General features: G+C 46.0%; 1 protein-coding gene across 1 annotated transcript in view; it reads left to right on the top strand.

Moving 5' to 3' along the window:
- The first annotated feature begins 803 nt into the window (after positions 1-803).
- Positions 804-17,644, top strand: part of LOC138458195 (immunoglobulin lambda-1 light chain-like) — a 198,966-nt gene continuing 182,125 nt past the window's right edge. Inside the window, exon 1 of the mRNA XM_069607207.1 lies at positions 804-873. Coding sequence (XP_069463308.1) covers positions 828-873 — 46 coding nt within the window. The 5' untranslated portion in view covers positions 804-827. The remainder of the gene's footprint in view (positions 874-17,644) is intronic.

Genomic DNA, 17,644 nt, shown 5'->3' with positions numbered 1-17,644 from the left:
TCAGTATTGCGAGCGGCGTCACTCGGGCGCGGCTCGCGCATGCGCATTCGTGCGATCGGGGGCGTGGCGGTCTTCCCACGCGCAGGTTCGGCTGGAGGACGGCCTGCTGGGAAGTGTAGTTTCCGGGCTGTTCTCCATCCCTGGGCCACGGTCCTACAGAAGGGATGGAGAACACGCCTGGAATACCTGGTGGAATGCTTTCTGGCTCCTTTTCCACCCTTAGTGCACACCATGAGTGCATTTACCCCCACACCTGCTCCAGTCCTGACAAGCAGGTTTTTTTTTTCAATCAGTTGCAAGTTTGAAGAGGGCAGGAAAGAGTCCAATGGGGGGGGATGTTACAGAGGTCAGAGAGACAAAAGAGTCTGTGTAGGCAGATCCAGGTTTCTGCAGTAGCTAGAAGTGAAAGTCGAGGGTGATAAGAGTCCAACTGGTCAGTGATGTAGGAAGGCCTGTGGCAAAGGGAAGGTGCATTCGAGTGGTCAGTAAGGATGGAGGCTCACAGGAAGTAACTTTCTCTGTGTGTGTCTGGTAGAGACCGATACTGCTCAGCAAGTGCGGGAGGGGGCGGGAGGGTGCACACGTTTCACTGTTGAAGTGCACGTGGGCAAATATATTGTGGCAGAGCAAAACAACACAACAATTACTAAGTGCAGCTGCCAGCCCTCCCTCCCTGCGCCCAAGTAGGCATCTGGTTTAGATAAAATCCAAGTGATTGACAGATTTAGCAGGAAGTAGCAAGGACCAATCAGGGAACAGAGCAGCCCCTTTGATCAGGCCATCACTTAGAAGACAGTGCACTATTCACTGCTCGAGCACTCGCTGCGATGGATTACACCTGGTGCTTCTTCGTTTTGGCTTTACAGTTTGCAGGTGAGTGCTTTTTAGGAATCATCAGTCACTCATGCTCCACCCAAAAGTGAAATCAAGTTGTCTTTTCGAAAATGGCCAAAACAATATACAAATACTCCCCACCCAAAAGTGAGATGTGTGCACTTTTCTCCTATTTATTTTATTTACACCTGACCTTGAGGGCAACATATGAGGTAAGGCGGTGTTAACAGTATGTGGCATGAGATGCTCGGGTCATGGCATGTGATGCGGAAACGCAAGAAACCTAAGTGGCGGCACCTATGTATTGACTGAGGACTGCGGCCTTGAGTTCCTTCCTGAACTGCAGGAACGTTGGCCTGGTCTTGATTGCCAGCAGGATGGGGTTCCTTTATGGGGGTTGCAAGGTTATCCTAAGCACGCAGCCATGCCTAAAGAGAAGTAATTGTCATTTGTTATTTATAACGCGCTTTATACCCAGAGCTTTCTGAGCACGGACCCAGGGATCGAACCAGTGTTTTCTGTTATCGTGCTACCAAGGCGAGCACGTTGGCCCTGAGCTATCCTCCCGAGGCGAAGTCATCATTTCCTGGGTGTTGAGCTCTGACCTCACCAGTACGGTCGCGGCATAGGCCCGAGATTGTCTTGAAGAAGCCAACATACAAGGATTTGCTCGTATTTAAAGGCAGAAGACCATTTACCGTGTTTCGAGGGCGAGGGTGCTTTTTTAGGGCAAACCCTAGGGACTCGGGTGAAAGCACAGATGATGTGAGTCTGTGTGCAGAACGCTGATTATATGTGATGGCAATCTGAGATCCAAGCTATTTCCTCACACATAAATGCCACATAATTATTTATTTGTTGTGCTTCAGTATAAATCTTTTCACAAAACGTTCAAAATATATTAAAACATTTCAATATATCAAACACATAAGAATATATCACAGATCATATCAAATCTTTCATATAATCACATCAAATTATCTACAGAACAGAACATACATACAATCACTAAAATCACAGGAGAAGAAGACATGTCCCAACAGATGTTAAGCGTCACTTATTTAGTAAAATACTGCTTTTCCTCCTATGTCTCCAATGACATCACACCAATGAATGCCACATAGTGTAGACTGTGCAGGAAATGCCGAATGGCGGGTGGTCACTTGCTAGTGAGCCCCAGTGCGAGGGGCCACATGGGGATACTATAATGAGCCTATAAATCGGGAGGACCCAGCTACAGCCTCTGCTTACCATGCAAGAGATACCTGTGTCCTGGCCTGGACAGCACAAAGGGTTAAAGGGCCTGCTTTGGACTCTCTGCGCATGTTAGGGCCACAGGCTGAGTTCTAAGAAGGACCCCGGACGCTTGATACAACTAGGGCCCATGGAGATGGGTAAATAACTATTGAAGTTAAGACATATTATCGAAGCAGTCACAGCAGTGACGTGCTTGGCAAAAAAAAGCAGTATCCAGCGGGAGCGAGCCGGCCAACCTATACAGAGATTTATAAAAATATGCAAAAATAAGAATTAAAAAATTGTGAAATTAGCTTTATGCAATAAAAATATGGGCAAATATATATCCAGGTATGTTTTTATTTGCATTTTTAAAGCGCTCACACAGCCCGGGGGCATCGAGGCGCTGTTACAGGAATACGTCTTAGTTGCATATTTATAATGCGCTTAATACCCAGAGGTTTCTCAGCGCAGACTCGGGGATCGAACATGTGTTGCTTCCAAGGCGCGCACTTTCCCCCTGAGCTATCCTCCCGGGAAATAAATAAATATTCATATATAAAGCACACCTAAATATCAAGAATAATAGACATATGTTTTTCTATATGTATTTTTTTTAATCTATCTCTATAGCACAGAGCACTTTTAGAAACAGGCAAAGAAAGCGAGAGAATGCTCTTTATAAATGAAACTGTAAACCGTTTGAAGGTTTAAATCCTCCAAACGACAAATATTAAACAGAAGTAAACGCCGTAGATACTAAGCATGGAAGGCACTGGAAAGCAGTGAGCAGGCAGTGAGTAACATGACGGTGTGGCCAGAAAACACAAGGTATCCTACGAGAACACAGACCGGAGCCATTAGGACACATGGATGCAAGAGGAACTGGGGGACAGGCTGTACGACTTGCAATATTGGCACACCACAGCGACACGGAACCCCAGACGCGCCTCCCAAATAAACTCAAAGAGGACGAATCGGGGAAGTTGTCTTCTTTCAAAAGTTGTTAAATGGGTTGCAGGGCCCGTTTACTGTGTGTTGTAAGGATACTGCAAGTCACCGAGGAGTTCTGTGACCAAACAGAGGAACAAGGCTGAAGCTCACTGGACCCTGAATTAATGTGCAATGTCCTCTCTGTGTACGGTAGGGCTTATTTTATTCTTTATAATACATGGCCTCTCACTGTCATCCCCTTCAATATCTGGCACCTTGCTAAAATGTAAAATCTGCTTCGATTTTTAAAAAAAATGTAATATGCAGGTTTTAATGTGTTGCAGATAAATAGTTTAAGCAGTTTCATAAAAAGAATCAACACAAGTTTTCATTGTGTGCTTTACAATTCGTGCAGATTCTTGCTCGTGTGTGTTAAAGTCCCGCAGTGCACGCATAAACGGTGGCTGCAAAGAGTCACAGAGAACTATTTTACAAGCCAGGAATTTGAAAAGCTCTGCAGGGCTTTCATGAAGTGCTGCACTGTCAGCTGGAATTCTCTTGGCAAGCTCCGGTTGTAACATGAAAGCCAAAGCGTAACGACTGATTACGGAGCAGGTGTGATGTCATTGTCTTGTTGCTGGTCAGTTGTGGTGTCACAGCCAGCCTGTAATAAGAAGGTGATTTCCAGGCTTTTACAGGCATGTTGCAGGCCTCCATGAGTTACGGTGTTATTTATGATCGATGATGGTGGTATCTATGCACTGAGTTTCTTCACGTTGGCGAATAATACATGTTATTACAGTGCTTAGGTGCCGAGGGATCTGCCATTAAGCACTATAAAGCATTGTCACCTCTATCTCTTCCCAACCTCCCTAGTTCATTTTGACAGAGACACGCAGGCTCTCCTTTCCAAGAGAGAGCCGACACTGTCCGGGAAACCTTACTCTCTCGTTGTCGCACAATAGAATTTCCTTTGGTATTTATTAAATTAGCGGTGTGCAGAATAACAGTGCAGCCATGGCAGGGTGCAGGTTGGTGGGGCTAGAGTTGAGGCCATGTCAGTCCAGTGTTAGGGTTAGAAACGTGTACAAAGGTAGAACTAAAGTAAAATAATACGGCGCTCATCGAGATCCCGTGCACAACTCACATGATACAGCATCCTAACAGCATATAGCATTTACATTAGTCTTTCGAGCAAAAGAAGCATGATGTTAGCTTTATTTTCCACACCTGAATGGAAGCCTACAATTACCAGCATGCAAAGTAATGTTATCTTTAAAAAAAAATAGTCTGGGTTTTAAACTTACTATCAAGACTGTAAGAAACACAGTAAAAGAACATGCCATATATGAACACTTGCTTGAAGTCATTATTTCACACAGCATTCTGCTTTAGGCTGAACTCCCATATTTATTCACCCACAACTCTTAGGGGACAATGGTCACTCCTGACCATTCACTCACTGCTGTGCCTGTGTCTTTGACTAATGTGCGTGCATGCAAAACAAAGATACACCAGAGCCGAGGTCTTCCAAGCTCAGGAGTTCATCCGCGAGCGCCGGGGACAGATGATCACTGCGGGTGTAGTGTTGTGTGTCGCTTCCCTGAATTCAGTATCTGAGGCGGCAAACATTGCGGGTTCCCAAATCTGGGGGAAATAGGGCACGGTTCATACACGACACTAGCGGATACAGGCCACCCACAGAGGCTGGGCTCAGACCACTGCAATCATTACTCATATTTGCACAGACAGCTACTGTGATATATGGCTGAATTAGGCCTGTGCCCCTAGTGGTGAAACCGTCTACTGTGGTGCCAGTTAGTCTAGTGCCCCCGCTAATCTCATGATGGACTCTCCAGCAGGCAACTAGGCAAAGGCCTCTATGGTTGATCGTATCTGCGGGAGACTGCAGCCTCTCCCTGTCCCCGTATCTGCGGGAGACTGCAGCCTGTCCCTGTCCCCGTATCTGCGGGAGACTGACTGCAGCCTCTCCCTGTCCCCGTATCTGCGGGAGACTGCAGCCTCTCCCTGTCCCCGTATCTGCGGGAGACTGCAGCCTGTCCCTGTCCCCGTATCTGCGGGAGACTGCAGCCTGTCCCTGTCCCCGTATCTGCGGGAGACTGCAGCCTCTCCTTGTATCTGCCGGTTTCACATCATTAGTGAACTACTGTGTGTGATGTGCATTTTTTTAAATTAATATTTAGAGCCCAATTCATGGGACTTTTAGCGCAGTGCAAAGTGACTTTTAAGGGCCTAATTCATAGGAATTTTAGCGTGGCGCAAAGTGACTTTGCACTGTGACTTTGCAATGTTGCAAAGTCACTTTGCACTGCACAAGTACTTTTTGCACCGCTAAATGGGCCTAAATCATGGTGCAAAGCGTACGGTTGGAAAGTAGACTTTGCACCGCTCTGTGAATCAGGGTGTTTGGTGGCAGTGCAAAGTCCATTTGCACCAGTGCAAAGTCACTTTGCACCTCGCTAAAAGTTCCATGAATTAGGCCCTTAATTTCCATCACTCCTGTTCCTGTGACTGCACTTAATTTATTGTTGATTTTTAAAGGAGTCTCTGCGACAGCATCCATTTTGTAGCACTACCAAGAAAGCGCGGGGGGTGGGGGGCGCAAGGAAGGAGCTTAAGGGAGGGCAAGTATAGAGAAGGGCAAACAGTTCCCGATAACACCCGCGGTATCCCCGAGAATTGGAGAGTTCCAGATCCTCCTCAGTTCCATCCAATGGCTGGCATGCGATCAGCTCCGTGGGTGGGTTCGTACTCAGGATGGGCGAGGGGGAAAGGTTCGAAGCGTGCCTCCGTACAGCAGTCTCTTCGGGGTCTTGGATTGTTTCGGGTTAAGCAGCAGAGCACTCTAAGCCCTGGCTGGCCCAGTTCATCATGGCTGCCAGAGAAGGGTGCCCGAATGTTCAGGGTTGGGAGAGACCATGGGCCCTCATTACAACACCAGCTGTAACCAATGGCGCTATTAGCAGCATGGTTGCTGCCGGTATTGTAACGAGTCCGCCATGGTGCAATGGGGAATTACCACCCCATTCCAAGGTTGGCGGGGCAGTAATTCACCATTGGCCCTTCCCCATTCCCATTTTTGCCCCATAGGGCTCAATGGGAATGGGGAAGGCGGTAATTATGGTGCCACAAATTACGGTACCGTAATTACCTTCAATGTCCCTTTGCGGGTCCCTACTTTAACGGCTGGTCCAGACCAGCCGTTAAGGTCGGGAGCCTCAAAGGGACCTCGTAATTAGGCGCTAAGGGGTTAACGGCGCCGCAGCCTTTTACGGCGCCGTTAACCCCTTAGCGCCAGGGTCGTAATGAGGCCCCATGACTTTCTTGGAGGGGGATCCATTTGACGAGCGATTTTTGAATAGATGGGTTTTTAGCTGTTTGCTGAACCCACACTGTTATTCTTCACCCCACAGAAAGCTACTTTTCTTTGTTTTGGGCTTGACCAAAAACTGTTCGAATTTATTTTGCTCAGTTTTTGTTCTTGAATTTTACCACCAAAATGTAGATGGTGGGTTGGGGTCAGGCAATATTCGGCAGGGATAAGGTAGGGTAGTGGGCCGAGCCTGTGAGGTTTCTCTTCCGGCCTTCTTAGCCTTGCCCCAACCCAATCTCAATCAGGGTCTTGAATGCAGACTTCAGGTATGGATGAGAAGGTTCCTGACTGCCCACCTCTTCTCTTCCACTCCCTGTCAGGATGAGGAGCGGCCCCTGACCCAGTGGCGTAACTTTGCTGAAAATGTTGGGGGGGACATGAAATCTAAATGAAAGGGGCCCCTGCCAAATGACTGCCACAAAAGTTGGGGGGGACAAACACACTTAACCCCCCTAAAATTTCACCCATGCCCTGACCCACCTCGTGTTTTTCCCACCAACTCTCTCTGCTTTCCAGAAAGAGATTCAAAACACAGCCCATTCCAAAACTCCAACAAATGAATCAAAGAAATCGATATCTTGAGGGGCGCCCCGAAGATGTACACGTTTACGCGACAGGTGAAGGAAACGTCATGTCTTCTGCTTTACCTGCGGCCTAACTTGCAATTAGCAGGGAATGGGAGGTTTTGCCGCAGTACGTTTGGTCAAAGAAGAATTTGCCGCCATTTTCGCAACAGATTTTGCTGCATATATATGTCGCCGCGTGGGTTTAGGGAAATAATGAATGGAGGGGGGGTTAAGGAGGGGAGGGTGCGGGGGTCTCTCCCTGCATATATATGTGGCAAAGTAAACCTATAGAAAAAAGAAATCGATGCATTTGCCTTCCACATATTTTTTATCCGATCACCCTGAACCCAATTAGCATCTTTTGCTGACTTTCCCGTGCGCGTATCGTTCTTCCAGCAGACCGAGGTCTCCATACGCGTGGCGCGCGCTCAGTACGCCACTCCACGGGCAAGCCTAGGTGCTCTGAGACTACCACAGGGGTGATCTTGCTCAGTATGAAAGCCTGTTAGCATAACATAACTATCACAACCCCACTTAAGTGCTGAGGGCGGGTATGCGCCTCCATTCTTCATAGGATTGCATAACTGCGCAGCAGTTAAAGTTCTTCCTATATGGCCTGTACTTATAGCTTCACATAATGACCTATTTTGTGCTGTACCCATACCTTTTAGGGAAGCGTTTGCGTTATAGTTGCACAGCTGTTTTAAGTAAAGCTTGATATAGATGCATTGCATAATTCACCTATAGAATTACTAAGTGTGTAGTTTTCCACGCTGCCTCCGTAGCAGTGACACAGAAACTAATAATGCATAGCAGCCCGGCTTGCTCAATACGCATATGTATAGCTCACAATGTACATGTAAGTCATCACACAAGATAATTATCAGATATTTATCAAATTGAATATTTTAGTCATATCCCAAGTATATGGCCTGGTATTCATATAGGGCATGTTGTCCTTTATGATATGTCTGAGTTTAATGTTGTTTTCAGTAAATGTACAATATATATTACTAGCAAAAAGTGCCCCTACTTCGCCGGGTTCTGTAGGCAGACATGATAACACTCTCATCAATTGTGGAAAGTCACGGAGCAGACGTGGAGGTGAGGCGAGAGTTGGCGTGCTGCAGTATAATGGGATATTCTGTGCGCTCTCCCTACCTGTCACCTCACTCTGGCGCGGTGCAGTATCTTGCACTGCCGATATCTCAGAAACAGTGCATCCGAGGGCCTTGAAGCGTGGTTTTTGAGCCTGCACATTTTGGTCCTGGCATCGAGACGGTTAAAATGAGCTTTGTCCAGTCCTTCTATAACCACATTGAGGTTTGCGGTGCATTGTGGTGCAAACATCTCAGCAACGGTGCATCCTAGGTTCTTGAAACATAGTTTTCAAGGTCCCCGAGGTTCAGTTCCTCGTGTACAGATGCTTGAAATTCGCTTTGTCCAGTCCGTCAACGACCACCTTGATGTTTCAGATTGGTAGAACGGTGTGGAATTGTATGAGGAACAAACAAACAAACAGATTATAGGTTTTATATAGAGAGATTTTGCAAAGTGAGTAATGTCCATTGACGAAAAGGGTAGCCTTGTGTACTTTTAACACGCCACTGAAAATGGGTACAGAAAACATACACAAGGCAAGCTGTTGGGATTTAGCATTTCAAAGTGTAAATTGGCTCAATACTGTGTAGCTTAGTTGCAATGAATGCTATTTATAACGTTTGAAAAATCTTAATGTATATTTAACACGTGCATTAAAAATAGACAGAAACTCCAAACAAATACAAGAACGTTCAGTGCGGATTTCCTCCAGTTTTTCCACAAACCAATCTCATTAGGTTTGCAAATGACTCGGTGGCTACATTTTGCTACTTATATTTTACTCAAAGAACCTTATCCTATCACTTTGGAGTCTTTCTTGCTCAAGGATACTTCTATAGGTTGCTCTGAGTTTTCACGCCCAAATGGCTGCCAGACTTAAGCTTAGTTTAATTTAGTAAATATGCAAATTGCACAATGCACAGGAATCTTGATTGCACTTGATTACATAAAACAGTAAAAATACGAGGACAGTATATAATTGATACATTGATTAAAAAAACACAGTGAAAACAGGAGAACAACCTAAGTCCTAAAAATAGAGACATTTAACCTAGACTTCACCTAGCTCCTAACAGAACACTTTCGGGAATTTCCAGAATGTTCAATCTGGATACTGATTTGAATTTGTGTTTGCAAACTGTTTGTAAATCAAACCAAAAAACACTAACACATTTCTAGGGGCCTACTTTCTGTTTTTTAGTTGTTTTGTTATTATTTTTTTTAAATGACTGCTGGGCAGATTTTGTCCCTACTTTGTGTGTAACTGCGCCCCCGCCCCACCACCAACTTATCACGCATGTTCGGTATCAAACCTTCCTTCAAGCAGTTTTTGCACTACTCCGTGTAATTTTGAACTCCATACATACATACAAAACTTTCCCAAACAGGTTTGAATTGGTGGGTAAAGCGGTTTTGGAAACCTTTGCGCAGTTTTCGTCCATGATGATTTAGGCGTCCAGCACTGCCTTTTCTTTCTGCGTCTCTTATACCTGGGTACGCACCGCAATAACGCATCGAAGGTCCAGAGTCGCCAGCTCGGAGGGAGTGCTTGGAGGACTTCAAGACGGGTCAGAACAGCACCGGGCATTGCAGGACTGCTGTAAAAGTCTTACATTCATGCAACACGGATGGGATTTCTGTTACTTCCTGAAACTAAGGCTCTCCAGGCCGAGTCTGAGCAGGGGCAAGAGGGAATTTTAAAATGAGGAAACTTGATGGTGCAGTGATCGCCACCCAAACCTTATAAATCTCTTCTTAAGGGTTGCCAGCTGTAGTTGGGAGCCCAAAAGTAGGCATTGGTTGGTAGATAGAGCAGCAAAATCATAATGAATTATGCTGTCGTTTATTTTCTTTTATTTATTCATTTATAGGAGCGCACATAACCCAGAAGCGTCTCGGCGCTAGTTACAGGATAGACACACATATATGCAGGATGCAAGGGTTGGTCATCCCCAGGTGATGAAAGAGTCATAGTCAGGTGATGAATGGCATTACTTGAACTGGTATTTCCGGAATAGTCTGTTATGAGGGTTCAGCTCTCAGGGTTGCCACTTTGAAACATAATTGCTGTCTAGATTCGATTTTTATCGAACGCATGGTGCCTGATTGTGTGTAAAACATTACTGTGTGTTGCATAATATTTGAAAAGAGTGCCACGATCGAACTACAATTCCCTTGAGTATTGTAGTCCGGGGACCCTATTTGATTGCAAACCGGCACGCGGCACCAAGCCCAGTCTGTGCCGGTCTGTGACGCATCCAGGTGTGTTTGGTTAGACACTACTTACTGGTAAGCACATTTTATTTAGCTAACATGCACCGGTTGGATGCTATCACTGTGGTTAAATTGCATTTACTGGCCCCAATTAATATTCAGTATACACATAATACTGCTAAAGTACTGAGGCGCCCAGATATTATATTAGGCTATCTTAAGGAGGCGGCCTCTTTAGGTAGTCCATCTAAACATGGTCCGACTGAAGTACTAAAGGAAGATTTGGGGGGTGCAAGGTCCAATTCTGTTGGGCGGAGGGGTTGTTCCAGCCCTCCAACTCCTATTTTGACTATTGAGGGTACCGAGAATAGAGTAACTGTTCTTCCCGGCAATACTCGTAAGGATGTGTGTCTTTCTGCAGATTCCTATGAGTCTAGGAGCTCCTGATTTTACTTCATGATATAATTGTTCCAAACACTTATGCGGGTTCCGGCATAGAGGAAACTGGTGGAGTAAAATGTCCACAAAAGGCTTTGAAGACATCCTTAAAAATCATGCTTCTAAATACCAGCTCCCTCATTAAGCATGCAACTGACGTTGCTTCTTATGTAACCGGTCATGACTTGAATATATAGGCACTAACAGAAACTTGGTTATTTAGTGCTGCGGGTCCAATGCTAGCGCTAGCCATTCCTACGGGCTATAATTTTTCCCGATAAGATAGATTATAGAGAAAAGGGGGAGGAGTGGCTATTATTTGCAAGGCAAACTTGAAAGTTTGGGAGGTGAATACTCCATGTATACAGGGCTGTGAGCTGCTCCATGTCAAATCCAGGACAAATCTGGAAAATACCATAAATATTATCCTGATATACAGACCCCTAGTGATTGCGCATAATTTTGCACAGTGATCAAGCAACGTATTGTTACTATTGCTAAAACCGAATTCCAAGGTCATGGTAATGGGAGATATGAATCTATGATTGGGTTGTAAAAATGACGTGTCTGCAAAAAGCCTTGAGAGCTCTCTGAGTAATTCAGGCTTTGTGCAACTGGTGGACGTACCAACTCACTCCAAGGGGAATATATTCTATTGGGGGGCCTCCCACAACGTTAATACCAGTGACGTCATAGTTTACCCATCTCCAGGGTCCGATCACTTTTTTATACAAATTAATGTATCTTGCAGGCGACTGATAAGGACTGAGGTAATGAAAAAATGTATGAAAACCTCTAGAAATATGAGAAACTATCGATGTCAGCTATGGAGGAGTGGTTACTACCTCTAGTAGCAGAGGTTTGGAGTCAGTACTCCGTTGATTACATTGTTAAAACTGTCCAGGAGATGACGCGGAAGGCAGCTAATTCCTTAGCACCACTAAGAACTAGACTGGTATCAATTAGAAAAGTTAACATGTGGTTCCCACAAGACCTGCAAAAGTTAAAAGCTGCAGAAAATACAAACGTTTACGCGTGGAAATCATCTACAGATAAGAAGGTTAGGGACAATTATGATAAACCCTCCAAAGTGTTCAAACCTGGCTTTATTGAGGCCAGGAAAACCATGTTTGATCTTAGGATTCAAGAGGCTCGGCATGAGTCCAAAGAATTCTTTAAGATGTTGAAGGACCTGGAAGACCTGGGTCCAGGTGACCGGGATGGACCCATAGAAGAAGCAGAGTGCTGCTTATCCCTCTTGAGCAAGCTTGACAGGATTAAACAAAATATTGAGGCTAAGAGGAAAATGGTGGATCATGCAGAGCCAGTGGCGAAAAGCACTACACGAAGAATTTCTGTGTCTCAATTGAACTTTCGCTCAGTTACAGAGGCCCAACTGTTGGGCGTTATTGATAAATTGAAGCCTGCAAATGGTAAAGGGGACTCCTGTCCAGCTGACACTATTAAAGCATGTACTCCTCTGTCAATTGGAACCTTAAATAAATGTGTCAATGATACTTCCACAGAATATCATGTTCCTGAGGAGATTAAAAGTGCACGGATCACACCTTTGCTGAAAAAGGCGGGTCTCTGCCCTTTTGAGCCGACCAATTACAGGCCTATTACAAATATTCCTTTCTTATTAAAGCGTTTAGACCGTGTGGCCTATCTTCAGATTTTAAAGTATTTTAACAATGATAATATTTTACATAAAAGGCAATCTGGTTTTAGAGAGGGACACGGCACGGAAACAGCATTGCTTGATTTAAAGTCCAGCCTTGTATGCGTCATGGACAAGGGACAGACAGCCCTCCTTATGCTATTGGATCTATCCGCAGCCTTCAACCTGGTGGATCACGCTTGGCTTATCACCAGGTTGAAGGAAGAGGCTGCTTTTTCGGATGGAGCGGCAGGCTGGATTGGGTCATTTTTAAGAAACAGGCTATGTAGGGTCTCTAGTGATATAACTGAAGCAGAGCCCACATTGTCGCAGTGTGGAGTCCCCCAAGGAGCATGTTTATCTCCCTCCCTCTACAATGTTTTTTCTGTCCCACTTTTGACTCTGCTGGAAGAAAACGATATTGGATTTGCAAATTATGCTGATGACACACCCAATGGGCCTCATTACGACGGAGGCGGAACGGGTTAACGGGCTCCGCTAAAGGAGGCGGGCCCATTCAACCCGTTCCGCCTCATTACAAGCTCCCCTCGCGGGTTCCGGTAAGCAACGCCTGGTCAAACCAGGCGTCCTAACCGGGTCCCGGGAGGGGAAGAGGGAGCAAACAACGGGCCGCTCGTAATTGGCCTGTTGTTTGCACCCTCTCCCATTCCCATTGAGCCCTCTGGGGGCTCAGATGGGAATGGGGAAGGTCCGGGCCCGGGTTCCTGGAGGGAGGAATTACCGGGCCCTCCAAACTCGGAATGGCCCGGTAATTCCCCATTCTGGGATCCCAGACACGATTTCGGTGGCTGCCATGCCGCCAATAGCACATGGCTACCGCCAAAGTCGTAATGAGGCCCCATGTGTCATCCCACTCTCTGGTGAATATGAGCAGGGAACGAAAAGGCTGTTTGATGAGTATGATATTAGTCATGTCTGGATGATGGAAACTGGTCTTGCTCTGAATAAGGAAAATACCGAATTGTTGGTGGTGGGAACAGCACCAAAAAAGCTTGGAGCTGATTATAAGATGTTTCTGGTGGCAGGTTGTGACCTAGAAACTAAAAAGAAAGTTAAAACATTGGGAATTCATTTGGACCAAAACGTAACTATGAACGCCCAATGGAATTTCAGCATATAATATATGACGCTGTTAGCACACATTCATCCCTACATTTCCATGGTAACCTGTGAGACAATAGCTAGAGCTATTTAGGGTCCTAGATTGACTATTGTAGAAACCTATTAGTTATTTTATTTATTTATTGTGCATTTGTAAGGCGCTCATACATCAAGTAAATTGCGTTTCAAAGCGCCCACAGGGCAACAGGAAGGGAGCATGGGAATGAAAGGCAAATGTAACAATGAGAGAGCGAGGTGGTCCTACTAGGCCTTTTGAGCATTTAGAGCGTGCACGTGCAGGGTATTAAGGCTCGGGAGGATAGCTCAGTGGCAACGTGCTCTCCATGGAAGCAAGACGACATGAAGCAACACATCTTCGATCCCCGGTTCCGCGCGTAGAAACCTCTGGGTGTTAAGCGCGTTATCAATACGCAACGAAGACCTATTCCTGTAACAGCGCCTCAGGCTGTGTGAGCGCCTTAAAAATGCAAACAAATAAATAAATTAAGAAGTTGTGTGCCAGACGTCAGGCAATGCAAACCTAGTGCTGTGAGAGTGATTGCTGGACTGGAACGGAGAGACCACGTTGCTAAAGCACGGAGGGAATTACATTGGATCGAGTGTTGTCTCCTTGCAATCTCGCATGAAGGCCTAGTGGGCTCAAGTCCTGCCTTTTTCATTGAGGCATTGTTAAAGAATGCGAAGGCCAGAACTCCTAGATCAAATGACACGCATCTGCTGAAGGCGCCTCGATGTGAGCTCTCACAAGTTACTAAGTGCGCCATCTTGGCCGCAGCCCCCAAAGCATGGAATGCAATCCCAGCAGATCTTAGAGATATTTTCAAGAAGAAATGTAAGACTCTGCTCTTCAGATAGTTTTGCACCTTTAGGGTATGCAGCTAAGACCCTCTGTCCTCTTACTGGTTTTCCTTAGGTTGTGTTTGTTAGTCTTGTGCCCATAAGCCTCCGGGTCCATAGGTGCGCGGTACAAATGTATAAAGTAAAGTAAAGTAAAGTAAAGGAGCGAGTTCCAGAGTGTGGCTGTGGTGACAGGGAAGTTGGAGCCTCAAGCTTTGGAATGCTTGAACCTGGGGATAGCCAGGCGGTTGAAGCAGGCAGTACGCACCGGTCTGGTGGTGGTCGGTCGAGTTGGTCCAGAATACACACTGCATGTTGAACAGAGAGTTTTAAAGTCAATGCTATCCTTCTCCCAGCTTTATACCTACAATGCATTCAGGGGAGAGGGAAGGCCCTCCACTTCAGAAGGTGTGGGTCAGCATGGAAGCATCAATTTTACGGTAAGGACCACAACGAAAGGTAAGTCCCATCAAAAGCACTAAAACCCACCCCTCTAAGGTATGTGTAGAAAGGTTATGCATGCTAGACATATATACACTGTACACTTTGAGTAGTATAATGCTGGACAGAAGAAACGTCGGCACGATGGAAACAGTGACATCGCAAAGGTCTCGGTAGATAGCTCAGGGGCAACGCGCTCGTCTTGAAAGCAAGAGCACTGGAGCAACATAGGTTCGATCCCTGGGTCTGCACTTGGAAACCTCTGCGTATTAAGCGTGTGATACATAATCAATTACAATTAAGAAAACAACATGGCTCACTTATAAAATGTCACTGGGTTGGGTTGTAAAAGTGAGACTTAAGTCACAGCCTCAGCCTTTTAATCAGGCTCTTGGCAAGTGCAGCAGAAGAGGAATATTTAGTTCAGCCATCTTGATGTGGCAGGTGGTAGAGACTCAGATTGCAGACAGGTGCGTGAAGCATAAGGCTATTCACTTAAGGGTCGCTTGAATTCTCAAGACCAGTTCAGAAACTGGTTTGCATGAGAATTGGAGCAAATTATAGATTTGCTGAGGCCAGGTATTCTTCTAGGTCATGTGTAATTCAACCCGGCCTCTAATTTGTATGAGACTTGTCAGACAAGATGAAAAACTGAAGTTTAGCGTGGTTTCATAGGGGTTCAGTACAGTGTGTGTCAAAATAATAAATGGGGGAAGAATACAACTCACCTAAAAGCCCAGCATTGGCCATATAGAACTACAATTTCAAGCTTAGCTAAAAGCCCAGGATTGGCCATATAGAACTACAATTTCAAGCTTAGCTATAGAACTACAATTTCAAGCTTAGCTAAAAGCCCAGGATTGGCCGTATAGAACTACAATTTCAAGCTTAGCTAAAAGCCCAGGATTGGCCGTATAGAACTACAATTTCAAGTTTAGCTAAAAGGCCAGGATTGGCCGTATAGAACTACAATTTCAAGCTTAGCTAAAAGCCCAGGATTGGCCATATAGAACTACAATTTCAAGTTTAGCTAAAAGCCCAGGTTGGCCGTATAGAACTAAAAGTTCAAGCTTAGCTAAAAGCTCAAGAAGGCCGTATAGAGCTAAGAGTTCAAGCTTAGCTAAAAGCACAGGAAGGACATATACAAGTAAACGTTCAAGTTTAGCTAAAAGCTCAAGATGGCTGTTCTTCAGCCTAGGATTCTCCCCGGTTCCCTTCCTGGGTGAGATCATTCAACAAAGTCTCTGTACAGAGTCTATGGGTTTTGATGAGGTCTTGGTTCTTGTGCCACTTGTGCCACTCCAGGGTTATTGTGAAACCACCTCCCAGACGTAGTCTCAAGGGGACGTCTCCCGGTTCCTTGTTTTTCTTGACTTGGTCCTTCTTTTTCCTTCTTGGTGCTTGAGGTAAACGGGGTGACCTCTCTACTAGTTGGGACTTTCCACGGAAGTCTGTCCACTGCTGCCAAGCAAAAGAATGAAGGCCAGACCGGAGGCTGCAGTAGAAGGAAGAAAAGTCAGGCAAGTTTGCTGAGGGCAGCCAACTACACTGACTCTATCTCTTAGTTGAATGCTTTTCGATTTTATGCCACCAGCCTGTCCTCTCTTCCCTACTTGATTGCTTGCCCAATGCTGGTTCTTCCGCCCACCTCATGTTTGCCACTCCTACACTCTACTCTTACACTCTACTCTTACCTTCCTTGCACTTCTCAAGCACTTTAACCTCTTTGTTAAAGTTTCCTCCTGTCTCTCATTCCTCTCTTCCTGAAACTTTCCCCGCTCACTCTCCTTACTGGCTTCAACACTCCCTTCCTCAGGTTTCTCCTGTTCACTCTCCTCACTGTCATGAGTGGCCACTCCAGATAATCCTTCGCCCTTTACTCAATGCTTGTGTATCAACCTGCACCTCAACTCTGAACTTCTCTAAACTCTTTCTGAGCCTTCACTGTCAGCTTCTTGCTAGCACTCAACCAATACCTGGCACTCTTAGCCCACCGCATCGACGCTCTCTGCCCCAACTTTCAGTGCTATGCGGATGATACCCAGCTCATTTTCAGGCTACCCTCGGCTTCCTCTTCCCCTTCCCTCATCTCTGACTGTCTGCTATCCCGAAGTGGTCTGCCACCAATGACCTCTGCCTCAATGTCAGTAAGACTGAGATTTTACTCGTTGGCACACCCACTCCCTGCAGCTCTCTGGCCGGCCTCTCTTGGCCCTCTTCCTGCTCCCACCTGCATGGTTAAAAACCTCTGGGTCATCTTCGACTCCACACTCTCCTTCTCTCCTCACATCTCTGACGGCTCTAAGAAGTCACACTACCAACTACACCTCCTCAGAGGTATTCTTCCTTTCCTCTCCTTCCCCCAGAAGCTCACGGTCTCCAGAGCCCTGGTTCCCTATAAGCTGGACTATTGTAACAGCCTCTATCTAAATCTTCCTGCCTCTACTCTCCGCCCTCTGCAACTTATCCAGAACAGGATTGAGGGAGCACACATCCCACAATCGCAAACACAGGCATTCCATCAACGCGCAGGTCGTCTGTGACACAAATGGAGTGGTCATGCAAATCAATGGCAATTTTCCTGGCAGCACACATGACAGCCGCATTTACCACCAGTCACCACTTTATCGGGCCCTGGCATTGACAAAATATGGCGATATCTGGCGCATTGGTGAGTATGAACTGTCACGTACACAAATGCATGCATGCATGTCACACGTTGAACAACAGACCATGACATGTGTCAGAGGTGAAGGGGGCTGGTGGATGGTGTCAGGACCTGAGGGGCTGCCTAGGGTAGTGGAGGAGGTGAGGGGGCTGGTGGGTGGTGTCAGGACCTGAGGGGCT

This window comes from Ambystoma mexicanum, chromosome 1p (assembly GCF_040938575.1).
Source record: "Ambystoma mexicanum isolate Mex_15411 chromosome 1p, UKY_AmexF1_1, whole genome shotgun sequence".
Taxonomy (NCBI): domain Eukaryota; kingdom Metazoa; phylum Chordata; class Amphibia; order Caudata; family Ambystomatidae; genus Ambystoma; species Ambystoma mexicanum.
The sequence above is the reverse complement of the archived record's forward strand: the minus strand, read 5'-3'. Positions and strand labels throughout refer to the sequence as shown.